At 40.5% G+C, this 25668-nt stretch overlaps 1 protein-coding gene across 7 annotated transcripts in view; it reads left to right on the top strand.

Moving 5' to 3' along the window:
• TNRC6B (trinucleotide repeat containing adaptor 6B) overlaps positions 1–25668 on the top strand; it is a 249037-nt gene that overhangs the window by 179677 nt on the left and 43692 nt on the right. For 5 of the 7 annotated variants that reach the window (XM_012741670.2, XM_012741671.2, XM_012741666.2 and 2 more), the window contains 9 exons: positions 2994–3335; positions 6331–8679; positions 10596–10754; positions 14119–14294; positions 16617–16691; positions 17864–17909; positions 19222–19370; positions 20336–20506; positions 24655–24780. In XM_012741670.2, coding sequence (XP_012597124.1) covers positions 2994–3335; positions 6331–8679; positions 10596–10754; positions 14119–14294; positions 16617–16691; positions 17864–17909; positions 19222–19370; positions 20336–20506; positions 24655–24780 — 3593 coding nt within the window. Of the gene's footprint in view, positions 1–2993; positions 3336–4234; positions 5920–6271; positions 8680–10595; positions 10755–14118; positions 14295–16616; positions 16692–17863; positions 17910–19221; positions 19371–20335; positions 20507–24654; positions 24781–25668 lie in introns of those variants that run through there. The other 2 variants (XM_076006974.1, XM_012741675.2) reach the window with 2 other exon arrangements.

Below are 25668 nucleotides of genomic sequence, written 5' to 3'. Positions count from 1 at the left end.
TTTTTTTTTTTTTTTTGAGACAGACTCTTGCTCTGTCACCCAATCTGGAGTGCAGTGGCATCATCTTAGCTCTTTGTAACCTCGAACTCCAAGGCTCAAGTGGTCCTTCTGCCTCGGCCTCATGAGTACCTGGGACTACAGGCTCACACCACCACACCCAGCTAATTTTTCTATTTTTTGTAGAGATGGGGTCTTGCTCTTGCCCAGGTCTTGAACTCCTGGCCTTAAGTAATCCTCCTGCCTCAGCCTCCCAAAGTATTAGGGCTGTAGGCGTGAGCCACCATGCCCAACCTACTTTTAAAAAATTCAGAAATCTACCTGTTTCAGGAGTTTCTTAATCCTTCTATCTGAAAAAGTAGTATCTTACTGAAGTTTTCCAGATATAGAGGCAATTAGAATTTCAAACTGTAAGACATGAGAATGACATAAGACAAAGGGTATAGATATGGGGAAGATTCAAACAGTAGAATACATAAATGGTTTGTAGAAGTAAATGAATGGAAATTAGAAAATAGGATACCCAGCATTTTTCACAGTGTTTTTATTTCCCTGTGATACAGAGACCATGTTTAAGCCACCGACCTTTTCTCTGGAAAATAAGAAACTATGCCCTTATTTAGAAAGGCATCGTCTTTGGAAATACTTGCACTACAACCTGCAAATCCTTAAGACTCAGAAAAGAGAGGGCCTGAAAAGTAACGTATTCGGACTTCAATATAGTTTCTCTCTCTTCTGTTATCATCTAACATTCTGGAGCATAATAAGGGGCATACACTGAATCTGACGTCTGAAGTTTGGACTTGGCGGATCAGATTGGATCAGGCTTCTTGCCAACAGCACCATTGCTCTGCATTTAGTTCCTAGAATTCTGATTGGCATTTAAATGCTTGATGTTCTTGAACTCATAGAAAGGTGTAATTTAAAAAATAGAATAAGAATTCATTCGTGTCCTGAAACACAGTTATCTTATGACTAACGTGGTGTATTATAGGCCTTTTCTGACTATGTCTTAGAGTTTTGAATGACTAGTCTCCCGGGACAGAGCACTGCAGTGTGTTCCAACACCACTTTATAACGGCTTTATCATTTATGATCCCTCCTATCTCTGAGATGTGATTTGATGGTGGGAAAGTGCCCTGAGGAGCTTTTGCAAGGAATCTTGCACAGTATGTGATGCCCACCAGATTTCTTTGATTTAAACAGTGCTGTGGATGTTACAAAGTTAATCAAACTAGTGTTCAGCCCTCAGTCCTATAGGCTGCTCTTTGTCTTATTTGTTTTTTAGAGAAATGAATTAAGGCATGTAGCAGACTTGGTTAAGGTCAAGTGAAGATCCTAGTCCTTTTACAGAAGGGCAGCCTCACAGAGACATAGCTCCTTCTATCCTAAAAACCAGTTGGGAAGAATCCCTCCCAGCCTTTGCCACCTTCTTATTCTCCTAATGAGAGAAAAGGGGATTGGGAATGCCATAAGCTGTGGAGTCCTCCAGAAACATACAAAAAATGAATCATTAAATAATGTTTATTCATTCACTTACCAGGTATTTATCCATCTGTGGTTATAGGTCATTAATATTAGATAATGACTCATTTATTAAGTCTCATTTTTATTCTCATCAGATTTTGGATCCTCTGACCTCCCTTCCTTACTAGGAGGGCCAGTATACTGCCTTGTGATTGGCTAAGGTTAAATATAGGGGTCGCCTGGAAGGCAGGCACCTGCTCTTTTCTCTTGTCACTCAGAGTACTCGTTAACGTCCAGTGGTGCTGTAGATTGGGCCCCCTGCTTTCTGATGATGTATCTCTCTCCTCATAAAGGAGCCAGTTAAACGAGCGACATGCTGGCCCAGCATCATTTTAGCAGTCAAAGCAGTACTGCCACCAGAGCTGGCCCTAACGTTACCCTGGGTGGCAGGGATTTGGGCCTCAGAATTATCTGACTTGTCAGGCTCAATGATTATTTCTGTGATACTTCCAGCCTCGAGTTGTCATGTAGATTTTTATGGAATGGGTAGTGGACTTTTGGTAGCATGAAGCAAAGGGTGCAGACGCAAGAGAACCTTCTCTGTGGGGCTGAGAGGGGAGGGCCTAAGGTCTGGCAGCGTGTGCTTCATGGTTGCCCGGCACCACCCCAGGTTGTCTGTTTGCCATTTTAAAAATTAAGGTAAAAAATTATTTGAAATAGAAAAAGTATATTTGAAATTTTTATCCTCAATAAAGATTTGAGGAAAACAATTTTTGACAACAGCAAAAAAATTTATGGCATTTCTAATGTTTACACAGAGAGCCACACAAGTCATTGAGTCCAGGTGGCTGTAGAAACCAAAACGATTCAAGTTTTGCGATTCTCCAGTCCCACAGTTTCCTGTTGGGCTCTACTCTGTGCCATGCACTAAGGACAGAAATACAGAAAATGGGTCCTTGCCCTGAGAGAGGCATGGCCCAGTGAGGAAGACTGTCCTGTAAATGGAGAATTCAACATGATATGGCAAATTCCATGCAGGGAGATACGGACGGCGTGTTCCGGCACAGATGAGGGGTGCGTAGCCCACCTAGTGCAGCAGCTGCAGGAAAGGCTTTTCAGAGCGAGATCTTTAAAGAAATGTGGATGAAGGGAGGGAACCCTTGGGCCAGGAGGCTTGAACTCCTTACCAAGGACTTTGCCACAAACATTTAACCCTGCAAGGCAATCCTTAAGGGAATTAATTCCACTGTTGATATAGGGGAATGAATGATGATCATGTCCTTCTCCCCCTTAATTAATGACATATAATTCCATGATCTTACTGTGTTTGAATCCTTGTCACCATCACGCGCCGCCTCCATCCTACCTTCAGTAAACTCGAGATATTGTGGCGAATTTGGAAAGACTGTTATCTCTCTAGAGTAGAGTGAAAGAAGAGTTATTGGTCTCATGTAAGCTTTTTAAAAAATAATCTTTAGAAAAATGTATCTGATATATTTCAAAGACTATTCCCAACCTCTCTCTTTCAGTGCCCGAAGTGACGAAACCAAGTTTAAGCCAACCAACGGCCGCCAGCCCAATTGGCAGCTCTCCATCGCCACCAGTCAATGGTGGCAACAATGCCAAAAGGGTGGCAGTGCCGAACGGACAACCGCCAAGCGCCGCCCGCTACATGCCTCGGGAGGTGCCGCCGCGATTCCGTTGCCAGCAGGACCACAAAGTGTTACTGAAACGTGGGCAGCCCCCTCCGCCGTCCTGCATGCTCCTCGGGGGTGGGGCAGGGCCTCCTCCCTGCACAGCACCTGGAGCAAACCCAAACAACGCACAAGTGACAGGAACGCTGCTGCAGAGTGAGAGTGGGACTGCACCAGGTGAGGCAGCGGAGGTGATGACTTCAGTTCATAGCAACTTTAGAGAGAGAGAGAGAGCTTTGTTTGCATTGCCTAATGTAAATCCACAAAAACCATGAATTATATAGACTGTTAGGATTATTCCAAAGATGGGTGAAGACCCCAGTATGAAACGTGTATAGGCAGATCTCAGAAACTGAGTTTTAGCGTTATGTAAGTGTGTGCTCTGGGCATGAGAGGCTCATTTAGCAGCTGTTGGTCATCACTGTTTGGGCCTTTCTTTCTCGTCTTGGACAAGAGCGTTGTAAATTTAATCCTGTAGTTCCACTGTGTATTCAGAGCATGATGGCAAGTGGAGCTTCTGTAGAGGCTCATTCTGTTTCCAGAATGCCAGGAGTGTAGAGAAAATGATTTCTTAGATTAAAATGTAGACTTTTGGGAGGTTACCAAATAAAACCATTCTATAGTTTTTTATTAAATTTTTAAAGTCAATATTTCTTTTTGAGGGCCCTGGATTTTGAGCCTTGTTAAAAAAAACTGTGGACATAAAATCTTTAGCTGAGGGGTTCTGCTATAAGTTTTAAGAGTTTTTAATTGATGAATACTAAGTCAACTAACAGCTAAGAACTTCCAAGTACCTTATTTTTATTTTTAGTTAACAGATTTTGACATATCTCTTAAAATGCCTTTTTAGGCATTAAAATTTTTTTTAGGAATTAAATTTTAGAAATTAAGTTAATTTTTTTAGGAATTAAAATTCAGAGCTTTGAATATGATCAAGCATTAGCAAGGACAGTGGATTGATGGGTTAATGGTTGTCACCAGTAGGATGCTTTATTTGAGTTCTGAGTTTGAAGAAAGAATTGCCTAGAAAATTCTTTCACCATCTTTTTTTTTTTTTTTTTTTTTTTTTTTTTTTTTTTTTTTTGAGACAGAGTCTCACTTTGTTGTCCAGGCTAGAGTGAGTGCCGTGGCGTCAGCCTAGCTCACAGCAACCTCAAACTCCTGGGCTCGAGTGATCCTTCTGCCTCAGCCTCCCGAGTAGCTGGGACTACAGGCATGCGCCACCATGCCCGGCTAATTTTTTTATATATATATCAGTTGGCCAATTAATTTCTTTCTATTTATAGTAGAGACGGGGTCTCGCTCTTGCTCAGGCTGGTTTTGAACTCCTGACCTTGAGCAATCCGCCCGCCTCGGCCTCCCAAGAGCTAGGATTACAGGCGTGAGCCACAGCGCCCGGCCTCTTTCACCATCTTATTGTGTGCAGAGTAATAAGAATGTAAAGAAACCTAGTGGTAACACAGGCTTCATGCAGAGGTTTAAGCCCTACCTTCAAGGCTTCAGGCCTGGCCCAGAGCAGACAGGGAAAGGCCTTGTGGCTCTTTTGTCCTGGCTCTGGTAACCAGTTGCAAAAAGAAGCATGTGAGAAAGTGGCCCCGTCAGGCATTTCTTCTGCAGCTGAGTCTAGCCAGGCCTGAGTGGAGACATGGGTCCCCTGTGAGTCAGAGTCTCTTCTTTCTATCATTAAAACCAAGGAGGCCCCTAAAAATCCAGAGTTTCAGGTTCTATTCTCTCTCATTTTTATATTTCTATATTTTATATGGTATTTTGTTTGCATAATATTTTGTTCAACTTCATATTGATTTTAAGCTATTTGGTTAAAGGAGCTAAAATAAATATATAAAAAATTATCTCATTAAAAACATGTCATATTTTTACCCTACCAAATATGGTAAATTGTGGGATTTACCCAAGATGTGTGCTGAGCCAGACCAATTTATCAGATTTAGTTCCCTGGGGCTATGAAATCTGATTCATGCTTGTGTGTCAATCAGCATCTCTAGCTCAGTGAACATTTATCATGCAGCAGATCCGTGGAATTCAAACGTTAGCAAGACAGGGTCTCTACCTAAAAGGCGCTAACGTGGGGAAGGAAAGATGTGAACACAGTACTGCAGCACTGAGGAAAATGGCTCTGGACAGGGCAAAATTATTTTCAGATGATGAGCTCAAAAACAGCTTCATAGGAGAAATGGCACTTGAACTAGGCCCATAAGGATGAATAAGTTTAATTGTGTGACTACAGGAGGTAAAAACAGTAGGTGCCAATGTAGAATGGTGCCAGAGTGAGAAGGCACAGCTGTGGAATGTCAAGTGGTGTGGATCTACATGGCAAGTCGTAGGACATAGACTAGAAAGTTGATTGGTCCCAGGTCATGGAGCATCTTGATCAAACTCCCAACCAAGGAGTTCAGCTTTATTCTTGTGCATTAAGGAACTGTTGGAGGCTCTCCATGCAGTGATAGAATCAAAGGTATTCTTTAGAAAAATCAGTTCCGCCAGGAGTGTTTAGAGTAGGTTGGAGATAACAGAGCAAGTTTAGAGTGCTGTTGCACTGACTCAAGATACAAGAAGGCCCTTCTCTGTCAGCAGGAATGGCAAGGAGATACCTTTGAGAGATGTTGTGGAGTTAGACTTAGCTAGTATAACATCAGACAAATGAAAAAAAGATGGCTAAGACAGTTGTGATGCAGGAACTAGGTAGTGAAGCTGATTTGTGCAGAAATGTGATTAGCTCTTCTAGAGGCAGTCTGAGGTCTAGGTTTTTTTTTGTTTTTTTTTTTTTTTTGAGACAGAGTCTCACTTTGTTGTCCAGGCTAGAGTGAGTGCCGTGGCGTCAGCCTAGCTCACAGCAACCTCAAACTCCTGGGCTCAAGCGATCCTCCTGCCTCAGCCTCCCGAGTAGCTGGGACTACAGGCATGCGCCACCATGCCCGGCTAATTTTTTATATATATCAGTTGGCCAATTAATTTCTTTCTATTTTATAGTAGAGACGGGGTCTCGCTCTTGCTCAGGCTGGTTTTGAACTCCTGACCTTGAGCAATCCGCCCGCCTCGGCCTCCCAAGAGCTAGGATTACAGGCGTGAGCCACAGCGCCCGGCCTGAGGTCTAGGTTTTAATGGGTAATAAATGTATGTGAAACTGTGATTGATAAAATGATCTCTTTCCTAGAGTCAACCCTTGGAGGTGCTGCTGCTTCAAATTATGCAAATTCCACTTGGGGCCCGGGAGCCTCCTCCAACAACGGCACCTCCCCCAACCCAATTCACATCTGGGACAAGGTGATTGTAGACGGGTCTGACATGGAAGAGTGGCCTTGTATTGCCAGCAAAGACACTGAATCTTCTTCCGAAAACACCACCGATAACAACAGTGCCTCGAACCCTGGCTCTGAGAAGAGCACTCTGCCAGGAAGCACCACTAGTAACAAAGGAAAAGGGAGCCAGTGCCAGTCTGCAAGTTCTGGGAACGAATGTAATCTTGGGGTCTGGAAATCTGACCCTAAGGCTAAATCTGTTCAATCTTCCAACTCTACTACAGAGAGCAACAATGGACTAGGAAATTGGAGGAATGTGAGTGGTCAAGATAGAATTGGACCTGGCTCTGGCTTCAGCAACTTTAACCCAAATAGCAACCCATCTGCCTGGCCAGCACTGGTCCAAGAAGGAACTTCTAGGAAAGGAGCATTGGAAGCAGATAATAGTAATTCCAGTGCACAGGTTAGCACAGTAGGTCAGACATCCAGGGAACAACAGTCAAAGATGGAAAATGCGGGTGTTAATTTTGTTGTCTCTGGCAGAGAACAGGCTCAAATTCATAACACTGATGGACCAAAAAATGGAAACACTAACTCCTTGAACTTAAGTTCACCAAACCCCGTGGAGAATAAGGGAATGCCCTTTGGAATGGGCTTGGGGAACACCTCCAGGAGCACTGATGCCCCTTCACAAAGCACTGGAGATCGAAAGACTGGGAGTGTTGGATCTTGGGGTGCAGCTAGGGGGCCTTCTGGAACTGACACAGTCTCTGGACAAAGCAATTCTGGAAACAATGGGAACAATGGAAAAGAAAGAGAGGACTCCTGGAAAGGAGCTTCTGTTCAGAAATCAGCTGGGTCAAAAAATGACTCTTGGGACAACAATAACAGGTCTACGGGTGGGTCCTGGAACTTTGGCCCTCAGGACTCTAATGACAACAAATGGGGTGAAGGGAACAAAATGACATCTGGGGTCTCTCAGGGAGAATGGAAACAGCCGACTGGGTCTGATGAGTTGAAAATTGGAGAATGGAGTGGTCCAAACCAACCAAATTCTAGCACTGGAGCATGGGACAATCAAAAGGGCCACCCCCTCCCTGAAAACCAAGGTAATGCCCAGGCTCCCTGTTGGGGAAGATCTTCCAGCTCCACAGGAAGTGAAGTTGGAGGTCAAAGCACTGGAAGCAACCACAAGGCAGGAAGTAGTGACAGTCATAATTCTGGCCGTCGTTCGTACAGGCCCACACATCCTGATTGTCAGGCTGTCTTGCAGACTCTTTTGAGCCGAACTGATTTGGACCCCAGGGTGCTCTCGAACACTGGCTGGGGCCAAACTCAAATTAAGCAGGACACGGTGTGGGATATTGAAGAGGTGCCAAGGCCTGAGGGGAAATCTGACAAAGGAACTGAGGGGTGGGAGAGCGCTGCCACACAGACCAAGAACTCAGGGGGCTGGGGAGACGCACCCAGCCAAAGCAATCAAATGAAGTCTGGATGGGGGGAGCTCTCAGCCTCTACAGAGTGGAAAGACCCCAAGAACACAGGAAGCTGGAATGACTATAAGAACAACAACTCTTCCAACTGGGGAGGAGGACGACCAGATGAAAAGACATCTTCCTCTTGGAATGAGAACCCCGGCAAGGATCAGGGGTGGGGAGGTGGGCGCCAACCCAATCAAGGTTGGACTTCTGGAAAGAATGGTTGGGGAGAGGAAGTTGATCAAGCAAAAAACAGCAATTGGGAAGGTTCTGCAAGTAAACCTGTGTCTGGGTGGGGTGAAGGAGGACAGAATGAAATCGGAACTTGGGGTAATGGTGGGAATGCAAGCCTAGCTTCAAAAGGTGGGTGGGAAGATTGCAAAAGATCCCCAGCATGGAATGAGACAGGCAGACAGCCCAATTCCTGGAATAAACAACACCAACAGCAGCAGCAGCCACCGCCGCCACAGCCACCACAGCCAGAGGCTTCTGGCTCATGGGGAGGCCCACCCCCACCACCTCCAGGCAACGTTCGACCTTCCAATTCCAACTGGAGCAGCGGCCCACAGCCCACAACCCCTAAGGATGAGGAACCCAGTGGTTGGGAAGAGCCATCCCCACAGTCAATTAGTCGAAAAATGGACATTGATGATGGCACTTCAGCGTGGGGAGACCCTAACAGTTATAACTACAAGAATGTGAATCTGTGGGATAAGAATTCCCAAGGGGGCCCAGCACCTCGTGAACCAAACCTGCCCACCCCGATGACCGGGAAATCAGCATCAGGTAAGCAATGTTTTTTTTCTCGCAGATTTTGATGAAGAAAAGAAATCCTAGACCAAGGCACTTTTATTAAGGTGCATTTATTCAACTCGGCTTTATTCTCAGACTCTTTCCTACAGTTTCTACTCTGTTGCTAACAGAACCTCTCTATTTATAAACCGCTAATGTTGGCAGATGCTGGTAGTACTTTTTAATGTTCTTTCTTGGCAAAAGGAAAAGATGACAACCCCGTGTTAGTCCCCAAAATTATTTTTCTCTAATTGTATTGGTGTGCAGAATCCAAAAGACTTCTATCTTGCCCAACAAACTATGCTCTAGATTTTAAAAATAAAGAATTAAAGTAGTAGCAGAAATAGACCTGATTTCCATTCTGATTCCACCCATGGACACATCCTCTGTGTTTCTCTTTCCCCAGCAAAGGGAAGTATTCTGCATTGTTCTTCCAGAGGCCATCAATGCTGTAGCAAAGCTGGTATCTGGAAGGTTTTAGTCTCTTTCCAGGTGGTTTTTAATGATTACCTCTGGAAGGGGGAGTACTTTGGATTAGAGATTATTATCTCATTATGATCAGTTGCCCAGAATTAAACTTTCTTCTCTCATTATGTGAATAGGAAACATCATACCTGGTGAATTAAAAGTAACAATGGTAATGGCATTCTTACTTTGGCGTTGTTAACTTGAATGTTCTCATAAGGCAGATAATTCAACAAGTTAAGGGAGATGTACCTTTCAAGTCTTTTTTTAGTTAAACTTAATCATAATATTAATAGTCAGTTTTCTGCTTCTCAAATTAAACCTAGTGGTTATTGAATCCATTTTTGACCATTTAGAAAATGATTACTTTTGGCCGGGCGCTGTGGCTCACGCCTGTAATCCTAGCTCTTGGGAGGCCGAGGCGGGCGGATTGCTCAAGGTCAGGAGTTCAAAACCAGCCTGAGCAAGAGCGAGACCCCGTCTCTACTATAAATAGAAAGAAATTAATTGGCCAACTGATATATATATAAAAAATTAGCTGGGCATGGTGGCGCATGCCTGTAGTCCCAGCTACTCGGGAGGCTGAGGCAGAAGGATCACTCAAGCCCAGGAGTTTGAGGTTGCTGTGAGCTAGGCTGACGCCACGGCACTCACTCTAGCCTGGACAACAAAGTGAGACTCTGTCTCAAAAAAAAAAAAAAAAAAAAGAAAATGATTACTTTTAACTAGTTCTTTTTTCAAGTATCGAAAAGAATGAGGAAGGAAATGAAGATTGCTCATTAACTCCTATCTAGAATAAAACGTGCTAACATTTTTGAAAACAATATAGAAATAATAAAAACCTTCAAACTGTATGGAAAAGCAAAAAATAATAATAAAAGAATCTTAACCCCTAGGGTCTTTCCACATAGGTAATCTCTTTTGAAGTTTGTGTCCCATTGAGAAATTTTGTTCATGCCAGCAGCAAGAGTTTTAATATATCTATCCTTTACAAATTTTACAGAGAAGGGATTATACTTTCTATACTGTTCTTTACCCTGCTTTTTTCATTATACTTAGAAGCTTTCCATTTTAGCCAATACAGTTGTTTTTCTAATTGCTTCTTAAATAGTATTTTATGGGGGACCCACAATTGGTCTTTTTGGGTTGCTTCCAAATTTTTTCTAACAGTGATGCAGTGAGCATTGTTGTACATGGAATGTCATCTGCATTTACAAGTATATCTGTGGCATAATTTCCTGGCAGTGGAGTTACTGAGTCAAAAGTTATGTGCGTCCGACTTTGTAAAAATGACATTGCCAGATGCCCTGCATGAAAGTTAAGTTCGTTTATGTTTTTACCAACAGAATATCAGCATGCCCGTTTTCACCACCTTCACCTCCATTGGATATTATGATGTTTCACTTAACAAGTAATTCACAGAGACATATTTCCTTTCCTTACAGTCTGGAGCAAAAGCACACCACCTGCTCCAGATAATGGTACTGCAGCTTGGGGTGAGCCAAGTGAAAGCACTCCTGGGTGGGGCGAAATGGATGATACAGGAGCAGCGACCACAGGCTGGGGGAACGCACCCACCAACGCTCCCAATGCCATGAAACCTAGTAAGCATGCGGCACTCGTATTTGTGAGAGATTCTTTGTTAATTTGAGAATCAGACATTTTGGTGAGAGCTGGTTAGCAACGTTTAAACTGTTGATTCAGTGAGATTCAAGACCTTGAATGTTAAATAAATAAAAAATAGCAGATGGTGGTGACTTGGCTTGGCATATGTTAACATGTTTACAGTGAACTAAAAATTATAAACTGGGCACTGTGGTGTATGTGCCTGTAGTCCCAGCTACTTTGGAGGCTGAAGCTAGAGGATCCCTTGAGCTCAGGAGTTCAAGTCCAGCCAGGGCAACATAACAAGACCCATCTCTTATTTAAAAAAAAAAAAAAAAAGTCACAAGCTAATTTTGTTGATTTTGTTTTAAGTTAGGTTTAGTATTTAGACAGAATTGTAATTTTGATATGATTTCTTTTTTTTTTTACTCCTGTAAGTTAAATATGCTCATCATGTCTAATGTGCATTTCTGCTCCTTTGTCAGTATAATTTAAAATAAGAGTTCTCTGGCTTTTAAGATGGAACATGTTCTCTGCTGCCCAGTGACTTCATCCTTCCATTCCTTTGTTTTGCCTTTGTCTCTCTTCTCTTACATCCACCCACATAAGAGCTTTTCAGGTTTCTTGAAGCTGACAAAGATTCATTTCAAATTTTTTTTTAATTTTTTGTTTTGTTTTGTTTTGAGACAGAGTCTCATTTTGTTGTCCAGGCTAGAGTGAGTGCCATGGCATCAGCCTAGCTCACAGCAACCTCAGTCTCCTGGGCTCAAGCAATCCTCCTGCTTCAGCCTCCCAAGTAGCTGGGACCACAGGCATGTGCCACCATGCCCGGCTAATTTTTTATATATATATGTTTTTTAGTTGGTCAATTAATTTCTTTCCATTTTTAGTAGAGACGGGGTCTCGCTCAGGCTGGTTTCAAACTCCTGACCTCGAGCAATCTGCCCTCCTCGGCCTCCCAGAGTGCTAGGATTACAGGCGTGAGCCACCATGCCTGGCCTCATTTCAATTTTTTAAACAAAAAAATGCCATACTTACTCATAACCATTGAAAATCTAAGCTGTACATGATACAGCTGGCAATGTGTAGTCACAGTAATTTGCAAAACTTGGTAGTCTGATGCAGTGAAATGTCTCATTGGATGTTCCTAGATTGAAAAATTAAATTTAAAATGCCCATTTCCACTAGTTTCTAACTTTCTTAAATATGTCCATCATCTCTTTTCTACTAAATAGCAGATTTAAGGGACTATCTTTTGATTAAATAATGGAATTTTATGGAATACTCAAAATTTGAACAAGAAAAAAAATTCTGTTCAGTTTGATATTTAGAACTTTTACAGTGCCACTTCAATGAATGATATTGTAGAAATTCACACTCATGTGTACATTATCACTTGACTGCATTTTTAAAATCTCCCCTACTTCATAGAAATAGGTTTGTAAAGATTTTATTTCCATCATGGTTTTCATTATGGAATCAGTTGTGTCATCATGGGAACCATCGTCTAGTAGACTTGAAATAGATCTAAAGTGCTGTTGGAAGACATTAACCAGAACCTTGGCCCAAAGAGGTGTTTAGCAGTACCTTCAGGATTTTTGTGTGTCTTTCCCAACCTCAGGATCACGTATCTTCCATCACAAAACCCTCACTGCTCTCCAGATTCTAAAAATGTCTTTTAGTCTTTAGGATCATCTGTGGTTATAGCTCATGTCCTTTCTCTGGGTAATTGGACCCTATAATTTACAGAGAGAGGGGCTAGCTCATCACAGCCTACCAGATGATGCTGGTAGTTACCCTGTGATCTTATCTAGCCTGCAAATGTCTTAAAATTTTATGTTATGAGTCTATGATTAAAAATTAGAGCTTATCTTTTCTGTAAGAAACATTTGTTAAAAGTTTAGCTCCTGGGGGGGGGGGCAGTGACTCACACCTGTAATCCTGTCATTCTGGGAGGCTGGGCAGGTGGATCACTCAAGGTCAGGAGTTTGAAACCAGCCTGAGCAAGAGCAAGACCCCGTCTCTACTATAAATAGAAAGAAATTAATTGGACAACTAATATATATAGAAAAAAATTAGCCGGGCATGGTGGCGCATGCCTATAGTCCCAGTTACTCAGGAGGCTGAGGCAGTAGGATCGCTGGAGCCCAGGAGATTGAGGTTGCTGTGAGCTAGGCTGACGCCATGGCACTCACTCTAGCCTGGGCAACAAAGCGAGACTCTGTCTCAAAAAAAAAAAAAAAGTCTTGTCATTTGGAACAGTGAAGGAGTGGATGGAAATTTCTAGGCAAGAGAATGTATTTCCTTTCTTTGATCATTTTATACAGTGTCATTACTGCGACATTTGTATTTTGATTCTATACAATATTTTCAAAGGGAAATTAAGGACTTATTCCAATCTTCATATTAAAGATCTTTGTTTAGAAGGGGATATTGGTAGAATAAGCTATAGATGCTGACATCCTACTTCCTCAAACATTAAAGCCTGTTCTTTGATTTCTTTCTGTTTTCCTTCCTCTCTTTCTTTTTAATTTAATACATTTTTAGTTGGTCAATTAATTTCTTTCTATTTTTAGTAGAAACGGGGTCTTTCTCAGGCTGGTTTCGAACTCCTGACCTCGAGCAATCCGCCGCCTTGGCCTCCTAGAGTGCTAGGATTACAGGCGTGAGCCACCGTGCCTGGCCCTTCCTCTTTTTCTATATCCTCCACATTTCTTCCTCCTGACTTTTCAAAACCACTTCATACACATCATCTTTGTCTAGGATTGCTTTAGTTTAGTATCTAATAAATTTCAAATTTCGTGACTATATGTGAATTTCTCTTCTTTCACCATAATTTTGATACTCAAAATCTTATAAAGTTTCCTTTTTTCTTCCCGTTTTCATGTCCTTTTTTTGTCTTCACTGCAAGCAGACAGTTGTCCTTTGTTACGCCTCATATTTGTATTGTCTGTGGCGTGTAAAGTACATTATGTTTAGAAGAGTAACTTTAGGACTCCGGTAAATCATGCTCATTGAGAGGAACAGATATCCTTTAATTGAGATGTGAAATTTCTTGTCATGAAAGTAATGATAATTTCTTTCAATTTTGAAATTCCTATCAATTTGATGCAAGGGAAAAATCATTGATCCAGAAGTCAGAAGGTCTTGATTCTCTAGTTTGTTAACTTACTGAGTAACATTGAAACTTTACCAGTTTCAGTTTCCTGCTTTCTAAAATATGAATAGTAGTATTTGCTTTGCCATGTAGACAGAGTAGATAATATTACAAAGATACCAAAATGCTGCGCCTGCAAGGAATTATTATTCTGGTTATTGTTATATATAGCTGTTGCAAAAAGTTGATTCATTCTTTCCTTAAAGATTCCAAATCTATGCAAGACGGCTGGGGGGAGAGTGATGGGCCAGTCACAGGAACTCGCCATCCCAGCTGGGAAGAGGAGGATGACGGAGGAGTCTGGAACACCGCCGGCTCTCAGGGAAGTGCTTCCTCCCACAACTCAGCAAGCTGGGGACAAGGAGGGAAGAAACAAATGAAGGTACCGCACTTTAGAAATGTTTCCACTTGCTTGTTCGTTCTTAGAAGGCAAAACAGAGAAATTTTTATTGGAAGTTGTGAGGCAGCTGGGAGTATTCAAGGTCCTAAGTAAGGGGGGAAAATACTTTCCTACAAACAAATAATGATTTCCCTTTTACCCGTCATCTTCCTTTCCCATGACCTTGAAACCTTGAACTACAGAACTGTTGCTGTGGGTAAAATGAAATTTTCAAAGAATGAGATACTTTTCATTTTTAGTTTCCACATTATATCAATAATAATTCGTTGGAGGCTCTCGGGGCATACTTTGTATTCATAAATGCTTTATGCTTTCGCATTCTAAAGCCAAAGAAGTCCTAAGAGTAAATCCCCATGAGTATGCAGAAGGGAAACTAAAGGAAGATAATACTGGCTTCTCCAGTAGCAGTCAGCATGTCTTGATTTTATCTGATTTGGGAGAGTCCAAGGCCCAGAACCCTTTCACTAACAAAATGAAGTACCAGTGTGTAACCCAGCTACAGCAACTAGACGATCTGTCTGCATCCCATACCATTGCAGTGCCCCACACGCTGGGCTGCAGAGCTCCACTGCCGCCCTACCCACCCCCATCCATCCATGAAACCAGTCCCTGGTGCCAGAAAGGTTAGGGACTGCTGCTATACCAGATTGTGTTCTAAACTTTTCGTTTTCCATATCTTATAACAACTTGTTTCTCCTTGGGTTTGCATGATTTGATGAGAACTTTGGTTTTTAATCTAGAACAGTAGTCTTTGAATCTGAACCACTGTCTTGGCAGAAGCTCTTTTTTCTCCTCTTTGCTTCATTCCACACATAAAATGGTGGCAATAAATGGGCATCCATTGCTTAATTTCAACCTGAGAGCCTTATTGCCCTGTCAAATCCTTCACGACTAATATTCTCCTGTGTTTCAAATACCAGGTGCCGTCTTAGAACGCCTTCCAGTGGCTAAGGATTGGGCCTTTATTCCTTTTGCTGCCTATTGGATATTAATTCTAGTGAATACCCTAACTTTCTTTTATAACATAAGAATACAGTTCGTTTCTATTAGAGACATTTTGTTTAAGCAGTCATTCATAGTTTTCCCTCTTTTGAGGACTTTTATTTTCTTACTCTAGTCACAGAAGGAATTATTCAGCAAAATTTTCAGCATTCTTTGTACTGTTATGTTGTCTAGTCTGCCTTTGGCTTTCTTCTAGTTATTCACAAATTAACAGTGACACCAAATTAACTGAGTAAAGGTGCTACTAAATACCCCGTTCAGGTGACAACTAAAATTTAATTAATTGGGAATCGAATGTTTCAGCTCCAGCATCAATGATTCTGACTTTTCCCACTGTGGCCCTTTTTTTTAAAAATTGTGATGAAATGCACATAACATAAAATTTAGCATCTTAGCCATTTTTAAGCATATAGTTCAGTGGCATTAAGTACGTTCACGTTTTTGTGCTACCATCACCACTATCCATCCACAGAACTCTTCATCTTGCAAAACAGAAACTCTGTACCAATTAAACAGTAACTCCCCCATTCCCCCATTAAGGACTTTTTGGCCTTAAAACCTATAACTCAAGTTAAGTACCTCATCGCTTTCAAGAGTGATAAAATTGACATGATGGATATTATCATGGCACACAGAATGTCAACTTCTGGAATGCACACGTGCACAAAGCCCCAGCATCCTCTACCCCACCAAATCCTTGTCATAATTCACAGAAGTGAAAGTGGAGCCCATGGTTGGTGCCTTAGTCCAGGGAGAAACTAAATTGTCCCATTAAAAAGCAAAAACCCACCTCTGCCTTACTTTGCCCAGGGCATTAGTGGTAGTGTCTTCCACTGGGCCTCTTTCCTACTGGGAACCCATGTCCTTTGTGCTATGAAGCAGGCAGATGAAGTGCTACACGGTCGTTCCTTGTAACACCCAGTTTAAATAGGCTCCTTTCCAAATAACTTGAACTGGCATCAAACTCTCTTTCTTCCTCATGCAAACCAGCTCGGGTTACTAAGAGAGCAGCTGCTGAAAGTGACAGTAGTAGCCTGCAAAAATTTTATTTGAGAAAATCTGGTACTGACTTCTGTTTAAAAAGTAAAAGCACCAGCCGACCACATACTTTTAAGAATGAAAATGTAGATATAAACCCGTGCTTATTAATTATTTAAACTAACAGATAAAATATCAAAGTAATTGTAGAAATAGGGTTCATAAAGATAAACTCTCGCTTCTACATTTTCAGTCTGTACTTCTGTAACGCAGGAGATTGAAATAAATTATTTGGTTCTGAGGTTACGTATTTCATTTCTGTAGTGCTCACTAAAAGGAGGAAACAATGATTCATGGATGAATCCTCTTGCCAAACAGTTTTCAAATATGGGATTGCTGGTAAGTTTTTTTTTTTATATGTATAATATATCCCAACTTTAAGGTTTAGTACAAATTTTAAGATCACTGCCATGTACAGTACAAAACTACAGATTTAGAAACTGATCAAACAATATTCTTGATCTTCTGGATTAAGCAATGTTTGTTTTCTCTTATTCATAATGACATACTCCAACATGTAAAGGTTATGGCTTTTAAATTTGTAGTCTTTGTGTCCTTTTCTTCTGGAGGGTGGGGAAGAAAGAGTCAGGCACTTTAAATTTATGAAGATTTCCCTGACTATAGTACTGTACTAGTTTTCATATTATAAGTTTTTAAAAGGCAACAACAACAAAATAACTAGAAAAACTATATTAAGACTACTTAGGGAATTCTTATAGAATTTCTAATTTCCTTATCTCTTGGGAACATTGTGGGGACGCCCTGTCCCTGGTTGCCAAAAGACAAATGACATGACTTGGCTGCACATTTGAAGATTTGATGACTTGACAAGTCACAAGAAGAAGTTGTCATTATTTGGCTCCCACTCATGGAATTTGATCCTGGGCTGAGTGGAACTTGAGGACAGGGGTTTATTTCTTCAGTCAGTTGTTTAGCTATTGCTCTGTTCATAAATTTATTGAGGCTAACTGTGTGCAAAAAATCGAATTTTGGGAATATAGGCACCAGCAGGAATTAAACTATTGTATTAAAAATGTTAATATCTGCTGGGCGCTGTGGCTCACGCCTAATCCTAGCACTCTGGGAGGCCGAGATGGGAGGATTGCTTGAGCTCAGGAGTTCAAGACCAGCTTGAGCAAGAGCGAGACCCCGTCTCTACTAAAAATAGAAAAAATTAGCCAGGCATGGTGGCACATGCCTGTAGTCCCAGCTACCTGGAAGGCTGAGGCAAGAGGATCGCTTGAGCCCAGGAGTTTGAGGTTGCTGTGAGCGAGGCTGATGCCATGGCACTTAAGCACAGGCAAGAGAGTGAGACTCTGCCTCAAAAACAAAACAAAACAAAATTTAAAAAATTAAAAAAAATGTTAATATCTTCATTGCAGTTTAAAGTTCATTTCAGAGGACCTTGTGTAGTACCAGTGGTAAGATGTGGCTCTCACATGACTAATGCCACTTCTCTGATTCAAATATGTACATCCTTAATTCTCTCTCACCTGTTCTTTATTTTTCAGAGTCAAACTGAAGATAATCCAAGCAGCAAAATGGATTTGTCTGTAGGTGTGTATCATTCCACTGATAGGAGTGGAATATATTGGTGTTAATGGTATCCTACTGGGCTCTTCTGCCCAATTTAAGTTGGGATGGGTACAATTCAATAGACATTTATTGAACACTTACTCTTTGTAAGGTACAGTGCTAGACACTAGGTAGGGGTTGAAAACTCAAATGACTGCAAGAATCAGGAAGGAATGTGAACGAGTGATGTGTCCCAGGTATAAGAAATTACGATGAAGAGGGGCTGGTTAACTGTGGAGAAGTGTGTAACCCCTTAAAGAATCGGCCTCGCTTGACTTCTAGTGGTTGTTGCTGCGGAGGAGTGTGCCGCAGCTGGGCCAAGTCTTCTAGTTTTTCAAGAGAGGCCAGACATTCAGATATATATTGACATACTAATTTTTAAATACTGGAAACAAAATCAGATCTTTTAAAATGCTGTTTGGGGCCAAACAAAATATGTCCATGACCCTACCAGACTTGACCCTTAGGTTGCCAGTCATGTCTGCACCAGAATATTTCATAATTGACAAACTCTCCCATTGCATCTGGACAGGTACAGAGTCAGCCATTAGTCTGAGGGATTGTCATAGTCATGCTCGCTGGTGGTCAACCAAAGGAACTTAAAAAGAATCAAACTGCGAAAGAAAGAAACAACCCTGGGTAGTAAGGGAAATAGGTAATCTTAGATCTGTGATATTTTTTAATATGAAAGTAGTTAAAACATAAGCTTCCTGGGCATAGATGATGTCAGTTTACAAAACTGTGAAAGGAAAGTGGGTATAGTCATTGTACCTGGGAAAAATACATCATGCAGGAATTGTGGACACGTCTTCTGTGTTCAGTTCTTAAGTTCTAAATTTTAAGGCAATAGCTGTGCCTCTTTGATCTTTTTATTCCCATAACTATGTTTTACAACCCTGATCATTTATCTAGCAGATGCAAAAATAGACAACTTCTCTCATGCAGGACATTTGAATTTATGAGCAAGATGTGTTCATTAAATACAACAATAACCAATCTAAATATAATATGTTCTTAGCCAGATTTTTGCCAGGTTAGCCCTAAGGCTCACTTTCAGTCTTCCAAGGAAAGCAGGCTACAACAAATTTTGTTTGGTTTTTAACAAAGGGCCCATGTATGTTCCAAGGACCAACACTAGTAGCCTGAACCAATGAGAACTCTTCTGGTTTTATCCCTAGAAAGTTGAAAGAGCTTGTATCTAGCACCCCAGGAAAGACAGTGGAGCAAGTCACTTCTGGTTCATGAGGGAGACATTGAATCTAGAAATTTTCACTTTATTTATGCTCCTTTTCAGGAAGCCTTTCAGATAAAAAATTTGATGTGGACAAGCGAGCAATGAATCTCGGGGATTTTAATGATATCATGAGGAAGGATCGATCTGGGTTCCGTCCACCTAATTCCAAAGACATGGGAACCACAGATAGTGGGCCTTATTTTGAGAAGGTGAGTTGAATCTTTTGTTTAAGATAATAATTCACAAGAACCACTTTGGTTCCCATTTGTCTTTTGATAACTAATTTTGGAGGAAGCATAGAATTACTCAATTGAGCAAAACACAAACATCACCTGCATTAAAGTGGTGACATGAAAACAGTTGATGTCAATAGGTGATTAGGAGCTAGAACCATCTGTCTTTAACATGTGAGTATTGTGAAGAAAGCCTGAGTTGTGAAAAATTCATGAAGTTTGGAGATTTTAGAGCTAAATTATCCTGAATTCTTTTTCTTTTGCTATTGTGCAGCTACAAAATAGATTTTGGGATTTGGTATAAATGTACCCCGTGTCTCCTAAGCCCTTTACCTTCTAGTTTTGAGAAGCTCTTTTGTTATCTTTCCCCATTTCTCTGGTGATCTGTGTTTAGTAACAATGTTACAATTTTCAAATTCTCAACTACCTGATTTAACCAAGTAATTTATACTATTGGCTTAGATTTTTAACATTTCTAATGGAGATTATTCTTTGATTCAGAATGACGATTTGCAGTGTTCCTGATCTTCAGAAAGCAGTTACAACCAAAATTTTTAGATGTGGCACATTTTGACACCACTGGTGCTGGTCTGGACAGCAGCATATTCACAAGCAATTGCCCTTGGCTTCTATTTCAGCAGCCACATAGAGTAATGAATAGTAGATGCGCAAAAATAAAGCATCTGGCAATTTTTATCTTAGTGCAATAGAGAGAATGTGTTACTAACTCAGAGGATAAGAAAAATCTCAAAGAGGATGGCAGACAGTGTCTGTTGGGCAGAATATGATGATGATGATTATCAGATCCAAGTCCATCCTCAGTTATTGCTAATACACTCTAACTTTGTTTATTGCTAGTGTTTCTCTCTTTTCCCTTCTTGCATTCTGTTGCTTCACTAACCAACACTCGTTGTGATTGGCTAACTCCTACTACTTTTCAGCTGACTTTGCCTTTCTCCAATCAAGATGGGTGCCTTGGGGATGAGGCTCCCTGCTCTCCCTTCTCCCCTTCTCCCAGCTACAAGCTGTCTCCCTCTGGTTCCACACTACCCAACGTCAGCCTTGGAGCAATCGGCACAGGGCTCAACCCCCAAAACTTCGCTGCTAGACAAGTAAGGAGGCCTCTCAAATTTATAACTGCTTGATTGTGGCCTCGCCTTGGCCCTGGTCTGCAGTTTATTGCATCATTTGTCTGTCTTGGGAAATTTGTTGATTACTGAATGCACAGAATGATATTAAGTGTAGGTTTTAGATCTTTCAGCCCATAGAACCCATCTCTCGTCATGTTTCTCAACATGGATTTTATTTTAAACCTGTTTCTTTTGTCTTCTCATTTTTGGTCATAAGTTCGCATTTAATAAGCTAACTAATAACTGACTTAGGAAAATGCTAAAGAGCCTACCTAAGTACCTTATATAATCTAATTTAGCAATACATACGCCATTTTCAGCATAAGATTGAATGCTAAGTAATACGTTGGAGGTCTTTCCAATTTAATAAACCTGCTAATTCAAACACAGATATCCCAGCTACTCAGAAGGCTGAGGTGGGAGGATTGCTTGAGTCCAAGAGTTTGAGGCTGCAATTAGTTGTGTAGCTGTAATTGTGCCAGTGTACTTCGGCCTGGGCGACAGAACAAGACATCATCTAAAAAGAAAAATAAAAAACAAAAATAGTAGCAAAATCATTACAATTAAGTATAATATTTGAGGGTTACAACATCTTGAAATCTAGTGTCTTAAAGTTTAAAATATAGTAATTACCTAGAGAAGGGTAACTCTAATAGTAGATAACAGAACATTAAGAAGAGTGGATGTTGCTCAGACATGGCAGTGTTTCGTTGGCCCTGGGGTTGAATCTGGCAGTCCTCCGAGGAAGGCAGTGCAATCAAAGCAAAACAGGCCGAGCTGGTAGGACGATGCCTCCATACATTCACAGGCCTGAGGACACACAGCAGGGCTCCGCCTGCCACCTCACAGTGGCTCTGTTGTAGTTTTTTTGGAGACAACCGGGAATTTGAGTCCTTTGCAACAATAAGTCCAGCAGTGATATTTTCCTAGCCATAGTTCTGTGACCACTTGTTACTGTGACCTTCACTGTAGGACGTCATGGGAGGACATTAATTATACAGCTTATATTTATCCCATTCCGTGCCCACATGATGAGTTTCCCATGTACGTCACAGGATGACGTAAAGCAGCACCTCTTACGCTGTAGTCAGGTTGCACGTAGGCCTTTCATGTGCTTTCTGCTTGTTGCCTTAGCAGATTTTAAACAACGTATAATATTTTATCGCTGTGTTCAGACTGGTTATCTCTGGATTGGGAGTTATAGCTCATTTTTTGTTTTCTTCCCTTATATTTCACTTTTTGTCTTAATGCTTCCTTAGAGGACATGGATATTTATTGCTTATATAAACAGAGAAGAAACACTTATATCTATGTTTTGGGGGCTCTTTTGTTTTGAGTTGAGGTATAAAAATATAAAACATTCATAACACTTACAGTTAATGGTGATTATATTCAAAGATACCATGATTATCAAAAGCTATTAGTACATAAACTTGAGTATAATAATGAGCCAAACTAGCTGGGCATTGGACTCTACAAAAGGTTGTTCTTTGTTTTCTTGATCTGTGGATTGCTACAAAGTCCATTGTTAGCCAGGTTAGTGCATATATTCTATCCAAATATGGTCGTGATTTTTAAGACTGTTTTTATAATAGAGTTAATTTAATATACTTCATAATTAATAAAATTTAAGATTTTTATTTTCCAAATCACAGAAGATTTTAATCAGCTTGATAAAATTATTCTTCATTTGCATACTATTCTGTGTTAAACACTAGTTGAGGCAAATATCAGCAATAACTATGAGGGCTTGGTCATTGTAAAAGCTTCATATATAACAAGTAAATCTTTAGCAATAACCAGATAAACTAGTGTTAGGATATATACTAGCTTTTGATTACCATTTTCCTAAGTTCTAAATATTTTTTTAAATGCCAGATCTGTATGATTGCCCCCAAATACATCACTGTGCAAAACAGCTGTATCCAGGCCAAGAAAATGAGCAGCTCGAGATGCCAAGGTTCCATATTAAGATACAGAGAAGGCATTTTTTGATCAACTGCTATTGACTTATCTACACTGTTAGCAATTTCAGATATATCAAAGTACTCTGTACAGCTTTAGAGACACCTGATAATGAAAAGCCTAAAACCCTTGGCAGGGAGGGTGGAATTTTTGTCTACTGTGAAGAGGAAAGTAGGGCTTGATTTTACAAAAATTTAAAAAAGCAAATTCTCTTTAATGCTTGTTATTAAAGGATAGATTGAAATTAAAAAGTGTCCTCATAAGGCAGTTTTGTATTTTGCCAAAACATACATTCTGTCAAGGACTTTAGCTACCAGCAACCCCACCATCCAAGGACGGGTCATGAATAATTGACTTCTAATGACAAGGTCATTACTTTGATGGTAAATTGTAAGTGAGAAAGATCTAAGCAGAATATTCTTGATGAAATAAACGTTTCCTCTTTTATTGAGGATAATCTGTAACCAAGCTACAAATTGCCACTCTCTGAGAGAACTTAGAGCCGAGCCATTTCCCCTAGAGTGACAGTGTGATTAGTAAGACAGAAGAAGTAGCAATGTTTGAGTTTCTAGAATTAAAGGTCTTCTGGTGTTTAAACAACCCTTTGGGAGACATAAAATTCATGACAGATCTTTAATTTTCTTTTATGAGATACACAGGTTTTAATTGCCATTTCTACTTTATGTTTATAATCATTTTTATTTATTATGCTTTTAAGTTCATTAATTCCCTGTAGCAGTCCCTTAATCTGTTTTTGAATCATTAAGCCATCTAGTATTACCTACCATTAAGTATTCTAGAACTTAATGATGCCATTACAAAATTCTTCATTTAAAATTACCTTAATTCCTGTGATTCCAGGGATGAGATGATGGTGGTGACTTCAAATTAGAGTATACATAGTTGGTATAAGCAGTGGTGCAGCTGTCTTTGCTGGAGGTGTTCAGTGGGACATTTTCAAGTGTATGGAATTGGTGGGACATGGATGTTTGCAAATGATGCCCTCATCCTACAGACCAGAGCTTTATTGAGTCCTGAGAATGCATAGAGGGAAGGATTAAGCTGATGATAGAAAGACAGAATGGAAAATATCCAGAATGTGGTTTGATGATGTGTGTCATCAAAGAGTTTTAAAGTATTTGAGAACAAACAGGTATGCTCAGTTAATTTGAATTGAAATAAGGAAGAAGGTTTTGGGGAAGACTCTTGATGAGGATGACTCCGAGCTGAGCCTTGAAGAAGCCAAGTGAAGATGGTGTAGAAAAGAACCCCAGGCAGAGGGGACAGTGTCAAGTTACCAAATACAGTTTCCATGCTGAAGGACTTTCCCGAGCTAGAAGCAAGTCAGAAAGGAAGGCTACCATATGACCCAGCTTTCCAAGGCTCTCGCTGGAACACTGTCAAAGTGCTCCAGTGCGTTGGTCCTCCAGAAATCAGGGAGTTAAGCTTATTTTTAACTAGACTGATATTCATGTGTTTGAATGAGAAGTTACAGGTGAGTAAAACTTGTTTTGGTATCCCTGTAATGATTTTTACTTTTTCCCTTTCTTCTTTGTTTATCTCCCTATGTGACTGATCCACATTTCCTCATCTAGCAAAGACAGGGTCAAGCAGATCCAGGAGAAAGAAGGGTGTTCAGATCTGGAGTAGGGTCCTCATGACGCTAGGCTTGTCTTTGGTGGCAGTGATTTTGTGATTAACCAGTTTGGAGAAGTAATAATCGTGGTGTTGTTTTACATCTGAAAATTATGCATAAGCCTGAATTTTTACTCAAGTGCCTTTCAGAATGGATCTCAGAGTATAAAGTTTGAGAAGGAATTTGGTAAACCCAGTCTCAGAGAATAGTTGAAATATATGTTATATTGCCTTTACCTTTCAATCACAGAAAAGAAGGTAGAACTGCTTCTGACATTTGACTAAATTTAACCCTTTCATTATAGTTTATAGAGTTCATCAGACTGCGCAGGTGGTGGTGAGATACCCATGATTCTGTTTAAGTAATTGCCCTAAGCTTTCCAAAATCAGGAACTTCTCAGTTGTAAAGTTCCATGTGAACCCATGGAACACAGTATATGATTCTTCTGAGGGATAGAAAACCAGAACTGTTTCTTACTTGCATTTTCTTATGTTAACAAAAAGCCTTACCGTTGCTCTTGTGTTTACAGGGTGGTAATCATGGTTTGTTTGGAAATAGCACAGCACAATCGAGAGGTCTGCACACACCAGTGCAGCCACTAAATTCTTCTCCTAGTCTCCGGGCACAAGTGCCTCCCCAGTTTATTTCCCCCCAGGTAAGCGATTTTGTGTTCCCATGATTTAAAATTAAAGACCATTCAGGAGGTTACCAGTTGTTAACTGATTGATTTTTGTGGGCATGAAAGAAATAAAAGTTGCTGGTTTAAAATATGAAAAATCCATTGTTTCTTAGTCTTTTGGCTACAGTCAAGTTTAGTAAAATATGGAATATCCACCTACCAAAGATCAAGATTTTTAGAACAAAATGTCAAATCTCATGTTTTATTACCTAGTACATACTAACAAAGTAGATGTTTCTGCATGAAAAACATGTGCATATTTCATTTAGATCTAATTATTTTTCTAATACTACATTAATATTTAAGATTACATATAATTAAAACTACTTTATAAATTGTGACTTATCAACATTCAGAGATTGGTTGCCCTTGAGGATTCGCCCACAGATAAACAAGAGAAATTGGGGATTCTTGGTTATTCTGAAAAATTTTGAGATGCTGTCCGCTAACTGACCGGATGCTCTAGGGGGAGAATTAATTAAGTAGCAGAGACTTCTGGACTAAAATCTCATTTGTAGAAAAGCTGTGTGTAGGCTATAGTCCAGTGGGTACCATGGGAACCCTTTAAGGCTTGTGCAGTGAGTTGTTTTGTCTTTGTTCTTGTTGTGTTTTTATTGGTGGCATGGGGTAAAGGCCACACACATTCGTCATAACTCTTTGTAACAAAATGGGTCTGAGGAGCAGAATAAAAGCTGAGAAGCCCAAGTAAGGATTCAGTGTGTGACCTTTGGTCTCCTTAGAATGTGACTTTAATAAACTAAGGTCAAGAACTTTGAGTCCATCTCATTTTATAAAAGAGGGTGAGAGTACTACTATATCCAACCAATGTGTTATGAAGGGTCAGTTTTTTGCTTTTTTGAAATT

This window comes from Microcebus murinus, chromosome 10, assembly GCF_040939455.1.
Source record: "Microcebus murinus isolate Inina chromosome 10, M.murinus_Inina_mat1.0, whole genome shotgun sequence".
Classification (NCBI taxonomy): domain Eukaryota; kingdom Metazoa; phylum Chordata; class Mammalia; order Primates; family Cheirogaleidae; genus Microcebus; species Microcebus murinus.
This window is presented reverse-complemented; position numbering and strand designations above follow the sequence as displayed.